This window comes from Salvelinus fontinalis, chromosome 13 (assembly GCF_029448725.1).
Source record: "Salvelinus fontinalis isolate EN_2023a chromosome 13, ASM2944872v1, whole genome shotgun sequence".
NCBI lineage: Eukaryota > Metazoa > Chordata > Actinopteri > Salmoniformes > Salmonidae > Salvelinus > Salvelinus fontinalis.
Genome location: NC_074677.1, coordinates 15076948 through 15092594, shown reverse-complemented (window position 1 = coordinate 15092594; position 15647 = coordinate 15076948). Strand labels below are relative to the sequence as shown.

Genomic DNA, 15647 nt, shown 5'->3' with positions numbered 1-15647 from the left:
AGTTATTAATATGCCTTTATGGTGTTTTCTTATGACCGTATCTCAATATGCCTTTCAATGTTGATAATAGTATGACCTTATCTCTCTCTCCCAGGACGGCTACGATATGGAAGACGCTCTCTCCCTTCTGGGGGGAGGAGTATAACGTTCACCTGCCCCCGTCCTTCCATACCATCTCCTTCCATGTGCTGGATGAGGACTCTCTGAGGTAATGACGTTGTCTCTTCTCAAAGTCAGCTTTTATATCATTGCCACACAAGGTTTTTACAACAGCATTAGTAAACAGTCCTTTCAAGTCCTATGCAGTACTGTACTTTAATTTTGATATTATTTATATCCATTATGGACCCTATTCAAATATATTTAGGTCCTTTTTTTAATACTGAATTCAAAACAGTGCAGTACATTAACCCTTTACACTCACGGGAATTGGTCTATATGGATAGGACTAAATTGAAATGTTTCTTACAGAAGAAAAGCATAAGTATGGTGACAATTGAAAAACAGTTTTGAGATTATGGGAACATTATTAGACCAAAGTTGAGGACACAACAGTTCACCTGATACAATACTGAACATAAACATTACGCTGTTGATTTTTACTATACTTATCGCCACATTTGTTAATCTAAAAATATTCTGGATACATTCAGTAGCATGATGAGAATATTCCTGGAAAATGTGGGGTAGGTGCAACATAAGACACATAAATTACAAGGGTTTGAGTGAGAGGACTAACTGGTGTCTCCAAGTGGCCTCACAACTCAAGGAATTTCAATACACTTATGATTCAAAGGGCTCTGCTAGCTGTGCCGTTGAGAAACTAGAACAAGCACACTCGTAGTTGCATCCTGACGTCACACAATTACTGTTTACGCAATCCAAAAACTGCCCATTTATAAATTGCAATCTGGGTCAGGTGGGCATTTGAAAGCTTGTTCTATTGCTAACATGACTTGCTAAGTTATAAAAGATGATCTTTAGTGTTAGGCTTTAACAAGGCAATTCAGAGAAACCGATTTGTAATTTTGGTGCGTGTTCTGCAGCAAATTGTATTCACAATAGACAAACAGGCTCATTCTGTTGAAAACAACCGAGGGTACGACACCATGTTATCTTGTAACTGTACATCAAGCATAGTGATCAAAAACGTTGACACTGTATATGACATGAGTTTTATGATATGGAAATGTGAAGTGCACATTTGTGCTTGGGTGTTTGGCTTGTTTGTATGACATTTGATCTTGCAAAATACATTGAGTCCTCTTAATTTACAGCATTTCTCTCACTCTGACAACAAAACATTTGCATAAGGTGCCCAATTAGCAGGAGAGATGGGGGCGGCAACTTGTCGTGTGCGGTGCTGAAGTTCAGAACGTCTGTCAATCAAAACCCATACAGAATTGTGAAGCGCAGAGCTTGAACTAAAACGTTGTTTTATAAAATCACATTGTAAAGCCACTCCGTTCCAATTTAGGCGCTTATCAGTGTCAAAATCTGCCAGTTTCAACCAGTATACAGGTATGAGTGCAAAAGGTTAAGGAATAAGTTACATGAAGAAGTTGTCTTCTGCTTTTTTCAAGGAGGTACAGTACCAGTAAAAAGTTTAGAAACACCTACTCTTTCAAGGGTTTTTCTTTATTTTTACTATTTTCTACATTGTAGAATAATAGTGAAGACATCAAAACTATGAAATAACACATGGAATCATGTGGTAAACAAAACGGTGTTAAACAAATATAAATATATTTCAGATTCTTCAAAGTAGCCACCCTTTGCCTTGATGACAGCTTTGCACACTCTTGGTATTCTCTCAACCAGCTTCATTAGGTAGTCACCTGGAATGCATTACGGTGAACAGGTGTGCCTTGTTAGAAGTTAATTTGTGGAATTTCTTTCCTTAATGCGATTGAGCCAATAAGTTGTGTTGACAAGGTGGAGGTGGTATACAGAATATAGCCCTATTTGGTAAAAAAAATAAGTCCTTATTATGGCAAGAACAGCTCAAATCAACAGAGAAACAACAGTCCATCACTACTTTAAGACATGAACATCAATCAATCCGGAAAATTTCAAGAACTTTTAAAGTTTCTTCAAGTGCAGTTGCAAAAACCATCTAGCGCTATGAATGAAACTGGCTCCCATTGGGACCGCCACAGGAATGGAAGACCCAGAGTTACCGCTGCTGCAGAGGATAAGTTCATTAGTTACCAACCTCAGAAATTGTAGCCCAAATAAATGCTTCAGAGAGTTCAAGTAACAGACCCATCTCAGCATCAACTGTTCAGAGGAGACTTCGTGAGTCAGGCGTTCATGGTTGAATTGCTGCAAAGAAACCACTACTAAAGGACACCAATAAGAAGAAGAGACTTGCTTAAGTCAAGAAACATGAGCAATGAACATTAGACCGGTGGAAATCTGTCCTTTGGTCCGAGTACAAATTTGAGATGTTTGGTTCCAACCGCCATGTCTTTGTGAGACCCATAATAGGTGAATGATGATCTCCGCATGTATGGTTCTCACATGAAGCATGGAGGTGTGATCGTGTGGGGGTGCTTTGCTGGTGACACTGTCAGTGATTTATTTAGAATTCAAGGCACACTTAACCAGCATGGCTACCATAACATTCTGCAGCAATACGCCATCCCATCTGGTTTGGCTTAGTGGGACTAAGACCCAACACATCTCAAGGCTGTGTAAGGGCTATATGACCAAGAAGAAGAGTGATGAAGTGCTGCATCAGATGACCTGGCCTCCACAATCATCCGACCTCAACCGAATTGAGATGGTTTGGGATGACTTGGACCGCAGAGTGAAGGAAAAGCAGCCAACAAGTGCTCAGCATATGTGGGAATTCCTTGAAGACCGTAGGAAAAATATTCCTCATGAAACTGGTTGAGAGAATGCCAAGAATGTGCAAAGCTGTCAAGGCAAAGGGTGGCTACTTTGAAATATCTAAAATAAGACTTTTTTTGGTTACTACTTGTCATTTTGTAGTTTTGATGTCTTCACTATTATTCTACAATGTAAAAAATAGTCAAAATTAAGGGAACCCCTTGAATGGGTAGGTGTGTCCATGTCACGTCTGCTATGTGGAAACATGCAGTGTATTCGGAAAGTATTCAGACCCCTTCCCTTTTTTCACATTTTGTTACGTTACATCCTGATTCTGAAATAGATTTTTTTTAATCCCTCATCAACACACAATACCCCATAATGACAAAGTGAAAACAGGTTTTTAGAAATGTTTGCAAATGTATTAAATAAAAAAACTTTAACCTTTTTTTCCCATAAGGATTCAGACCCTTTGCTATGAGACTCTAAATTGAGCTCAGGTGCATCCTGTTTCCATTGATCATCCTTGAGATGTCTCTACAACTTGATTGGAGTCCGTCTGTGGTATATTCAACTGATTTTGACAGCATTTAGAAAGGCAGACACCTGTCTATATATAAGGTCCCACAGTTTACAGTGCATTTCAGAACCAAAACCAAGCCATGAGGTTGAAGGATTTGTCTGTAGAGCCCCAAGACATGATTGTGTCGAAGCACAGATCTGAGTAAGGATACCAAAACAAAATTGTAGCGTTGAAGGTCCCCAAGAACACAGTGGCCTCCATCATTCTTAAATGGAAAAAGTTTGGAACCTCCAAGACTCTTTCTAGAGGTGGTCACCCGGCCAAACTGGGCAATCGGGGGAGAAGGGCAATGGTCAGGGAGGTGACCAAGATGGTCACTGACAGCGCTCCAGAGTTCCTCTGTGGAAATGGTAGAACCTTTTAGAAGGACAACCATCTCTGTAGCACTCCACCAATCAGGCCTTTATGGTAGAGTGGCCAGATGGAAGCCACTCCTCAGTAAAGGCACATGACAGCTCGCTTGGAGTTTGCCAAAAGCACATAGAGGACTCTCAGACCATGAGAAACAAGACTATCTGGTCTGATCAAACCAAGATTGAACAGTTTGGCCTGAATGCCAAGCGTCACGTCTGGAGGTAACTGGCATCATCCCCACAGTGAAGCCTGGTGGCAGCATCATGCTGTGGGGATGTTTTTCAGCTGCAGGGACTGGGAGTCAGGATCGAGACAAAGATGAACGGAGCTAAGTACAGAGATCCTTGATGAAAACCTGCTCATGACCTCTGGGGCAAAGGTTCACCTTCCAACAAGAACACAACCTTAAGCACACAGACAATGCAGGAGTGGCTTTGCGACAAGTCTCTGAATGTCCTTAAGTGGCCCAGCCAGAGCCCGGCCTTGAACCCGATCGAACATCTCTGGAGAGACCTGAAAATAGCTGTGCAGCAACGCTCCCCATCCAATCTGACAGAGCTTGAGAGGATCTGCAGAGAAGGGAGAAACTCGTCAAATACAGGTGTGTAAAGCTCGTAGTGTCATACCCAAGAAGACGTGAGGCTGTAATCGCTGCCAAAGATGCTTCAACAAAGTACTGAGTAAATGGTCTGCATGCTTATGTAAAAGTGCTAATTCCGTTTTTTTTTTATACATTTGCAAAAATTTCTAAACATGTTTTTGCGTTGTCATTACGAGGTATTGTGTGTAGATTTGATGAGAGGGGAAAACAATTTAATACATTTTAGAACAAGGCTGTAACGTAACAAAATGTGATACAAGTCAAGCAGTCTGAATACTTTCCGAATGCACTGTAGACCTATATTTTAAAATTATAATTTAGTTGTCAAGTTTCAGGGGTATTTAGCGTCCTCTTCTCCCTGGGCATGCAATCAGCTGCAGTGTGCAAAAAAATGGCTGCGCCGGTATAAAACCAGGAAGCTGATTGAGCTAGCATATACAAGTGACCCATTGTCTTATAAGACCTTTGGACATGAGAAGTTGCTAAAACTACAGTATTGTGCAAGAAAAACCTGTGACGGCTAGCCTACATTGTGATAAACATGCACACTGCAGACTCATTTGAATTTATTATTGACAGTGGTACAAACTTGAAGAGCAAGTTCAGTGGAATCTACCTAACCTGTAGCCCTTGTGTCGTTCCAGCCGTGATGACGTCATCGGGAAGGTATCCATCAATAAGGAAGCCTTTGCTGCCAAACCACAAGGTGAGACCTCGCTGCGGCGGTGTTTTCCTCAAATCATGGTCTGAGGCAATATACAAGCTGTGTTTTGACCCAAAACATGTCCAATTATTTAGCCATGTGCACTTTCCTTTACGCTAACACTGACCAATTTCTTTGAGTTTTAGCAACTTCCATGTTCTCAGAAATGATCTTAGCATGTTGTCGGGTCAAATGGACCCATGTTGTTGAACTACGGTACACTACTGGTCAAAAGTTTTAGAACACCCACTAAATTGTAGAATAATAGTGAAGACATAAAAACTATGAAATAACACATGGAATCATGTAGTAACCCAAAAACTCTTAAATCAAAATATATTTCAAATACCCACCCTTTGCCTTGTTGACTGCTTTTCCTTCACTCTGCGGTCTGACTCATCCCAAACCATCTCAATTTGGTTGTGGGATTGTGGAGGCCAGGTCATCTGATGCAGCACTCATCACTCTCCTTCTTGGTAAAATAGCCCTTCCACAGCCTGGTGGTGTCCCACTAAGTCCCACTAAGCCCAAACCAGATGGGATGGCGTATCGCTGCAGAATGCTGTGGTAGCCATGCTGGTTAAGTGTGCCTTGAATTCTAAATAAATCAGACAGTGTCACCAGCAAATCACCCACAATAACACCACCTCCTCCATGCTTTACGGTGGGAAATACACATGCGGAGGTCATCGTTCCCCCACAACGCGTCTCACAAAGACACGGCGGTTGGAACCAATAATCTCCAATTTGGTACAAATTTCCACCAGTCTAATGTCCATTGCTCGTATTTCTTAACCCAAGCAAGTCTCTATTTCTTATTGGTGTCCTTTAGTAGTGGTCTCCTCTGAACAGTTGATGTTGAGATGTGTCTGTTACTTGAACTCTGTGAAGCATTTATTTAGGCTGGTATTTCTGAGGCTGGGAACTCTAGTGAACTTATCCTCTGCAGCAGAGGTAACTCTGGGTCTTCCATTCCTGTGGCAGTCCCCTTGAGAGCCAGTTTCATCATAGCGCTTGATAGTTTTTGCGACTGCACAATTTTCCGTATTGACTAACCATGTCTTAAAGTATTGATGGACTGTCATTTCTCTTTGCTTATTTGAGCTGTTCTGTTCATAATAAGGACTTGGTATTTTACCAAATAGGGCTCTATCTTCTGTATACCCCCACCTTGTCACAACACAACTGATTGGCTCAAACTCATTAAGAAGGAAAGAAATTCCACAGATTAACTTTTTAATAAGGCACACCTGTTAATTGAAATGCAATCCAGGTGACTACCTCATGAAGCTGGTTGAGAGAATGCCAAGAGTGTGCAAAGCTGTCATCAAGGCAAAGGGTGGTTATTTGAAGAATCTCACATTTTTTTAAATGTGTTGATTTGTTTAACACTTTCTTTTGGTTACTACATGATTCCATATGTGTTATTTCATAGTTTTGATGTCTTCACTATTATTCTACAATGTAGACCTTTTGACCGGGAGTGTATGTCTCGTCCTTCCAGTAAAGGAATTCCCTCTACCCTGTAAGAGTAAAAGGGATCAGATGAGTTCAGGAGTAAAGTCATCTTGTGTGCTTAGTCATTATCTGGACTATTGATTCAAGGATCCCTGCATTCCACTGTTGCCATGACGCTGGTGTGGTGAGTCATCACATAGCCCTAGAGCATACTTTTGTTTTCTAAATAACGAACACGACAATCACATGATCACATAGGTTCACAAGTGGATTCTCCTTGAATGAGGTCTTTAAACAAAGTCTTACTCACTTGGTTCATAAGTCTGGGTTTGCACTGAGAAAAGGCCCACTGGATTTTAATGGGACAGTTTCCCGGACACAGAATCAAGCCTGTGCCTGGTCCTGGACTAAAAAGTATGATAAATAACTTCTTAGTCCAGGACTTGGCTTAATCTTTGTCTGGGAAACCGGCCCATAAAATTCAAGTGGGCCTTTTCTCAGTGCAAAATCAGACTTATGGTCATATGGTTAGAATAACACTTATCCCACCAACGCTGCTTTGAGCCATTGTCTGATCGTCTCTACCTGCTGGCTTATTTTAGTGTTGGCAGGCTGACTCACTGGGCAAACACAGGGGTGACTACAGAGCTTCGTGAAGAGAGTGACATGTGGGTGAGGGGCCTGAGTCACACTTCACAGTAGGGTCGTGACACCGATGCTGGTCGTGGGGGGTAGTCTTACTCAGTTTTCTTCCATGCAGGGATGATGGTGACTTTCTGGCACTCACGGAGATGAGGGCGGGAATTGTCATTAGTCTTGGTGGCTGGAACTTGCCGAAGGTGTAGCTAATAACTCCAATGAGCATTGTGTATTTGTAAGATGTGGCAGCATGTTTAAATTCCCAAGATACTTCTAGATAATTACGAGCTGATTGATCAACTCTGATATGATTCACATGGTAGCAAGCCAACTGGTATAACGCTTTATTACTTCCTATAATATGAATGATATGTTGTTTATACAGGATTTTTGTAGGGCATCCTGCATGCTTAAGACAGGCCAATGATATACCAGTTTGTTGTAGTCTGCGTTACGATCAAACATTTTTACCAAACACCGTACACTACAAGACAACATATAAACGTTAGCTTCTTTATATTGCATCTCCTGTATACAGTATGTCATTGGATCTCAGTTTTGTGTACTGGTAATCATTTACAAACAGTGAAAGAACATCTTACTCATAATCACAAAGGCTAGATGGAGCACTTTTCCAGGGGTCTATTGCTTTGTCATTGTTTTGATTAAGGGAAGTCCTTATACATAACGAGTCGGGCAAGCATATTCCTACCCTCTTGTCTCCGCATTGTAATCCATTGCAGATGCGTTGCTTTAAAACTTCTCTGACCAACCAGGAGAAGCCTTTGTTTCCAAAGGGGAGACCAAGGCTTAAATTGAAGGGGATGAACAGTGACTTCATTGGTCATCCTTGTTTAAACGGTAGGCCAAACATTAAAGGAGACGAACAGTCATCACCCCTCACCCTTTTATCTGCTACACCATCAGAGCCTTTAACATGTTACTTTTTTTTCTGAAGACATAATTAAATGAGAATCATTCCAGTTTGAAAATGATCACAAAAATAGATCCCTTTTGTGTGATGTCAGACCATGTTCTACTGCTTGACAGTGTGAAGGTGCTTCTCTGCTAGGGCTCTCACACTTGAGGTGTCTGGGGGATTACTGTGGAAATAACCTTGAGAGAAGCAGGCTGTATGGAAAGGGACCTCTGAGGAAGGGGGTGGGAAAGAGGACTGTGAGCGCAATGAATCACCTTTTGAAGCAGGCAGGTCAAGGCTTGAAAGGTTAGAGACCCCTAGTGTGTGTGCATATTTGCCAGTCACGGTTTGAACACTCATGGATGAGACCTTTCACTGATGCCGACTGGCCTCTACCAAGGTTTGGTCAAGTGTATACTAGGCCTAAACAGAATGCTGTGGAGAACATTTGTGCGTTTGAACATCTTAGAAAAACTATCTGGCCTTAATGGCCACAGATATTCTTAAATCTCAACCCGGTACAGACCGAAGAGGACTGGCCACCCCTCAGAGCCTGTTTCCTCTCTGGGTTTCTTCCTAGGTTTCTGCCTTCTGGGGATTTTTTCCCCTAGCCACAGCTTCTGCATTGCTTGCTCTTTTGTGTTTTAGGCTGGGTATCTGTAAAGCACTGCTGATGTAAAAAGGGCTTTATAAAATAAATGTGATTTTTGATTTTAAAATGTTTTAAGTCAAGTCAACTCGTACTCATCCATATTTGATATGATTTTGTTTTTTTTAGTTCAGTTTCCCGCATTGTACATGTTTGTTAGGATAGCATATACCATAGAGGGGCGGCAGCGTAGCCTAGTGGTTAGAGCGTTGGACTAGTAACTGGAAGGTTGCAAGTTCAAATCCCCGAGCTGACAAGGTACAAATCTGTCGTTCTGCCCCCGAACAGGCAGTTAACCCACTGTTCCTAGGCCGTCATTGAAAATAAGAATTTGTTCTTAACTGACTTGCCTAGTTAAATAAAGGTAAAAAAAATAAAAATAGACAGGACGGCGACGTTTCCTCAGAATGGTCTTCACATGGTTTCTGTTCCAAATGTCACCCAATTCCCTTTATAGTGGACTGCTTTTGACCAGGGTCCATATGGCTCTGGTAAAACGTAGTGCACTATAAAGGGACTAGTGGGCCAGAGACCGTACATGAACTATTCAGTGTTACTGGTGTATTTTTCTACTCTAAAACTACTGACATTACTTTTCATGCTGTGCTCGAAATGGAAAGTGACCGACTCTTGTTTCAGTTCACTTTTCTGAAATGACTTCATCAATGTTGTGCCCATTGTAGACAGGAGTCTCCCTTCCTCCAGTTTCTGTTCCCTGGCTGAATGCCAGCCAACATTTCACAGTGTTCAGAGAAAAGCCTTTGTCATCAACACAACTTACTCCTCTCACTGTTTGTTCTGGAATAGATAGTTAATTGTACATTTTCAGCGCAACGGAAATTTGACTTCTAAGATGGAGATTGAAAAATAACCGAATAATCAAGACAGCCCTCAAAATAGAGGCGATGAAACTACTGCTGTCAGTCTGAAGTTTAAGGCCTCATGGGTGTGTCCCAAATGGTACCCTTTTCCCTATATTGTGCACCTCTTTTGACAAAAATAGTGTAATATGTAGGGAATAGGGTCCCATATTGCCTCATGGCCACAAGTAGCTATTAGCACAGACCATTGACCAATGTTCCATCTGTTTTATAACCCACGCGCAGTCCGCTGAACCAATGATTGGACTGTTTGTAACCCACGCGCAGTCCGCTGAACCAATGATCGGACTGTTTGTAACCCGCGCAGTCCGCTGAACCAATGATCGGACTGTTTGTAACCCACGTGCAGTCCGCTGAACCAATGATCGGACTGTTTGTAACCCACGCGCAGTCCGCTGAACCAATGATCGGACTGTTTGTAACCCGCGCAGTCCACTGAACCAATGATCGCACTGTTTGTAACCCACGCGCAGTCCGCTGAACCAATGATCTGTGTCTGCATTAGAAACAAGACAGGCTAATAAAAAAAGCCTCAAAGCTTTTTTTCCGTCCTGCTTTGTGGAAACGTCTGTGGTTGTAGCCAGATTTATTTTTGTCCCACACTCAGCCGGCAATAAAGAATAATGTTGCTTGACTAGAGACATACCCTGGAATATCAATCAGGAGAAAAAACACTTCTTTCAAGGGTAAACAGAACCATTCTGGGAAATCTTGCCGACTTGATAGGACACTTCATAAATCATTGGGAAGCTGGAATAAATAGGCCTACTGGTTGAATGTAGTTGGAAATTATCTGGAGGGATGAAGAGCCAATTCACTGGTTGTTTCATTCAGCTTCTGTATTTTATGCATTGACTTTATGATGAGCTGAATTCTGACAAAATACATGAGTCGTATGTAGGAAATAAATGTGAAATAGCTATTGTACTCTAAAATATCAGACCTGGAAAACCTCTGGATAATACCAATGACTGTAAGGATAACAGATTTAGTGAGACTGAGGCTGTCCTAATGTTTTCCTTTTAATCAAGGAACTTATTGCCTGTGGTTTATTTCCCGATAAATCGTCAATTTATTGCTTGTGCTTGGTTGACTAAATCTGTTATTATCCTTAGTCATTGGTATTATCCAGAGGTTTTCCAGGTCTGATATTAAGACATCAGAGTACAGTATATTTGAGTCCAAATTGCAGTGCATGTATTAGATCTGTTCCAGTTCGGAGGCTGTTGAATGCAGGTTTAAACCGGGTTCAACATCTACTCGCACAGAAGCGAATGTATCACAGGCATTAGGTCTTTTACATTAAGCCTCCAAAAGCCTGAGACACAGAGAAAGGATGTTATTGGTGGGATTTATTCACAGCATGTGTGTGTGTACGACACACTGTATTCCCCTCATGAATTACCTTATCTCATCAGAGCAATACACAAGCCATCCCAAACAGGAAAGTGTGTGTTTTTATGAGCATGTTTTCTTCTATATACATTTGGTTATTCTACATAACTTTGGTTATGAGCGTGTAAAGTGCATTTGCTATAGGACCATATATCTCACGTGTCCCCACACTAACTTTCCTGTGTGTTGAAGGGCTGGACGGCTGGGTGAACCTAACTGAGATTGACCCAGATGAGGAGGTGCAAGGGGAGATTCACCTCCAGATATCAGTGTTAGGGGACGTCCCCAGAATACTGCGCTGCCAAGTACTGGAGGCCAGGTAAGACATGGATGTTGGCTAGTCCTGTATGGCTCATTTGTTGGGGCATAGTGCTTACAACGCCAGGATTGTGGGTTTAATTCTCGCGGTGGCCATCCATACCAAAATGTATGCATCTACTACAGGAAGTTGGATAAAATTGCCTACTAAATGTCTTGGTACATACACATTCATTACCTAGAAGGTGACAAATTACCTGTGGGATCTAGAGTGGAACTACTTCTCAGGTTTTACTCTAGATACGTTGACGGCATCGCTTTGTACAGCAACTACATCACACAAGGCCAGTGCTGCTCATTGGTAGTGGATGAGGTGGGGTCTACCATCACTGTATACATAACATTTTTATTAAACCATTTTTTTAACACTTCTCTATGTATAACCAATTGTTTATGAATAATTCTGATGTTTTGGATGTTATATACACTACATGACCAAAAGTATGTGCACACCTGCTCGTCAAACATCTCAATCCAAAATCACAGGCATTAAATATGGAGTTGATCACCCTTTTGCTGCTATAACAGCCTCCACTCTTCTGTGAAGGCTTTCCACTAGATAAACATTGCTGCAGGGACTTGCTTCCATTCAGCCACAAGCGCGTTAGTGAGGTCGGGCATTGATGTTGGGTGATTAGGCCTGGCTTGCAGTCGACATTCCAATTAATCCCAAAGGTGTTCGATGAGGTTTGAGGTCCGGGCTCTGTGCAGGCCAGGCTGTATCACAATCGGCCGTGATTGGGAATCCCATAGGGCGGCGCACAATTGGCCCAGTGTCGTCCGGGTTTGGCCGGTGTAGCCCGTCATTGTAAATAAGAATTTGTTCTGAACTGACTTGCCTAGTTAAATAACATTTCTTCCACACTGATCTCAACAAACCATTTTGGTATGGACCTCACTTTTTCGCATGGAGGCATTGTCATGCTGGAACAGGAAAGGGCCTCCCCAAACTGCTGGAAGCACAGAATCATCTAGAATGTCATTGTGTTTTCACTGCTCCAGAGTCCAATAGCGGCGAGCTTTACACCACTCCAGCCGACACTTGGCATTGCGCATGGTGATCTTAGGCTTGTGTGCGGCAGCTCGGCCATGGAAATCCATTTCATGAAGCTTCCGACTAAGAGTTATTGTGCTGACTTTGTTTCCAGTGGCAGTTTGGAACTCGTTAGATTGTTTTAACTGAGGACAAACTATTTTGCGGTCCGATTCTGTGAGCTGGAGTGGGCTGGAGCTGGAGTGGCTTACCACTTCACGGCTAAGACGCTATTGCTCTTAGACGTTTTCCCTTCACAATAACAGCACTTACAGTTGACCGGAGCAGCTCTAGCAGGGCAGAAATTTTATGTATTTGTTGGACAGGTGGCATCCTATGACTGTGCCACTTTGAAAGTCACTGACTTTCAAAGGCCATTCTACTGCCAATGTTTGTCTATAGAGATTGCATGACTGTGAGCGATTTTATACAACTGTCAGCAACGGGTGTGGCTGAAATGGTCTAATCCACAAATTTTAAGGGGTGTCCACATACATTTGTGTGTATATACAGTCGGAAGTTTACATGCACCTTAGCCAAATACATTTAAACTCAGTTTTTCCACAATTCCTGACATTTAATCTGAGTAAAAAAATCCCTATCTTAGGTCAGTTAGGATCCCCACTTTATTTTAAGAATGTGAAATGTCAGAATAATAGTGTAAAGTGATTTATTTCAGCTTTTATTTCTTTCATCACATTCCCAGTGGGTCAGAAGTTTACATACACTCAATTAGTATTTGGGAGCATTGTCTTTTAAATTGTTTTACTTAAGTCAAATGTTTCGGGTAGTCTTCCACAAGCTTCCCACAATAAGTTGGGGGAATTCTGTCCCATTCCTCCTGACAGAGCTGGTGTAACTGAGTCAGGTTTGTAGGCCTCCTTGCTCGCACACTCCTTTTCTGTTCTGCCCACAAATCTTCTATGGGTTTAAGGTCAGGGCTGTGTGATGGCCACTACAATACCTTGTCTTTGTTGTCCTTATGCCATTTTGCCACAACTTTGGAAGTATGCTTGGGGTCATGAACCATTTGGAAGACCCATTTGCGACCATGCTTTAACTTCCTGACTGATGTCTTGATGTTGCTTCAATATATCCACATAATTTTCCTTCCTCATGAAGCCATCTATTTTGTAAAGTGCACCAGTCCCTCCTGCAGCAAAGCACCCCCACAACATGATGCTGCCACCCCCGTGCTTCACGGTTGGGATGAGGTTCTTTGGCTTGCAAGCCTCCCTCTTTTTCCTCCAAACATAACAATGATCATTATGGCCAAACAGTTCTATTTTTGTTTAATCAGACCAGAGGACATTTCTCCAAAAAAGTACATTCTTTGTCCCCATGTGCAGTTGCAAACCGTAGCCTGGCTTTTGTATGGCGGTTTTGGAGCAGTGGCTTCTTCCTTGCTGAGCGGCCTTTCAGGTTATGTCGATATAGGACTTTACTGTGGATATAGATACTTTTGTACCCGTTTCCCCCAGCATCTTCACAAGGTCCTTTGCTGTTGTTCTGGGATTGATTTGCACTTTTCGCACCAAAGTATGTTCATCTCTAGGAGACAGAACCCGTCTCCTTCCTGAGCGGTATGATGGCTGCGTGGTCCCATGGTGTTTATACTTGCGTACTATTGTTTGTACAGATGAATGTGGTATCTTCAGGCGTTTGGAAATTGCTCCCAAGGATGAACCAGACTTGTGGAGGTCTACAATTTTTTTTCTGAGGTCTTGGCTGATTTCTTTTGATTTTCCAATGAGGTCAAGCAAAGAGGCACTGAGTTTGAAGGTAGGCCTTGAAATACATCCACAGGTACACTTCCAATTGACTCAAATTATGTCAATTAGCCTATCAGAAGCTTCTAAAACCATGACATCGTTTTCTGGAATTTTCCAGGCTGTTTAAAGGCACAGTCAACTTAGTGTATGTAAACTTCTGACCCACTGAAATTGTGATACAGTGAAATAATCTGTCTGTAAACAATTGTTGGAAAAATGACTTGTGTCATGCACAAAGTAGATGTCCTAACCGACTTGCAAAAACTATAGATTGTTAACAAGAAATTTGTGGAGGAGTTGAAAAACAAGTTTTAATGACTCCAACCTAAGTGTATGTAAACTTCCGACTTCAACTGTATATAGTATATTTCTTGTATTAAAAGTCAAATACAGACGTTTTTATCTCATTAGCAAAAAAAATCTGCGTAACAAGTACCTTACTTGCTTTTCCATCCATAGTTATGTGAAAAAAGTCACGACATCTGTGATTGAAACAAAGTTTTGGTGCAACTTTATAAATTCCGACATGGACATAGTGGGATCGTTTTGTCTGTCAAATCAATTATGTGAGAAATTTTGGTGAAAACACTTTTATTTTTTATTTTTTTATCCCCTTTTCTCCCCAATTTTCGTGGTATCCAATCGCTAGTAATTACTATCTTGTCTCATCGCTACAACTCCCGTACGGGCTCGGGAGAGACGAAGGTCGAAAGCCATGCGTCCTCCGAAGCACAACCCAACCAAGCCGCACTGCTTCTTTAACACAGCGCGCCTCCAACCCGGAAGCCAGCCGCACCAATGTGTCGGAGGAAACACCGTGCACCTGGCCCCCTTGGTTAGCGCGCACTGTGCCCGGCCCGCCACAGGAGTCACTGGAGCGCGATGAGACAAGGATATCCCTACCGGCCAAACCCTCCCTAACCCGGACGACGCTAGCCCAATTGTGCGTCGCCCCACGGACCTCCCGGTCGCGGCCGGCTGCGACAGAGCCTGGGCGCGAACCCAGAGACTCTGGTGCGATGCAGTGCCCTAGACCACTGCACCACCCGGGAGGCCGAAAACACCTTTTTAAGCGCAAATATTTATATAACAACCATCATATCGATTTACATTTGGAGTCATGCAGTATGGTGTGGTCCTTCCACGACGACTCGGAAAACCATGCAGTTTATTAGGCTACAGATTAATTAAATTATGATGAACTTCACAGGGTGGTGGAGGTGCACAGTGATCATGATGCTCCTTTCCAATAAATATTGAGGGTCTCATTCTGGTGGCATGATTGACGCTTGACTGCCGTTTGACAAGTAAAAATATTCTCGCTCTTATCCTTAATCTCATGCGTAGACTAACCTACCACACAGCCTACCCACACTATCTGCGAGCAGTTGGCTAGAGTGCACGTGGCAAGACCAGAGTAGGCACATTTGCTATTTAATACAAGTTTTTGTGACAACTATTTGTACAGTTAAATGCAATGGAAACACATTGAACTTTATATTTTTAT

The 15647-nt window shown here is 42.3% G+C and overlaps 1 protein-coding gene across 2 annotated transcripts in view; it reads left to right on the top strand.

The window, feature by feature from the left end:
* rasa4 (RAS p21 protein activator 4) overlaps positions 1-15647 on the top strand; it is a 68270-nt gene that overhangs the window by 13859 nt on the left and 38764 nt on the right. For both annotated transcript variants that reach the window (XM_055941831.1, XM_055941832.1), the window contains exons 3-5: positions 95-208; positions 5018-5079; positions 11210-11336. In XM_055941831.1, coding sequence (XP_055797806.1) covers positions 95-208; positions 5018-5079; positions 11210-11336 — 303 coding nt within the window. The remainder of the gene's footprint in view (positions 1-94; positions 209-5017; positions 5080-11209; positions 11337-15647) is intronic.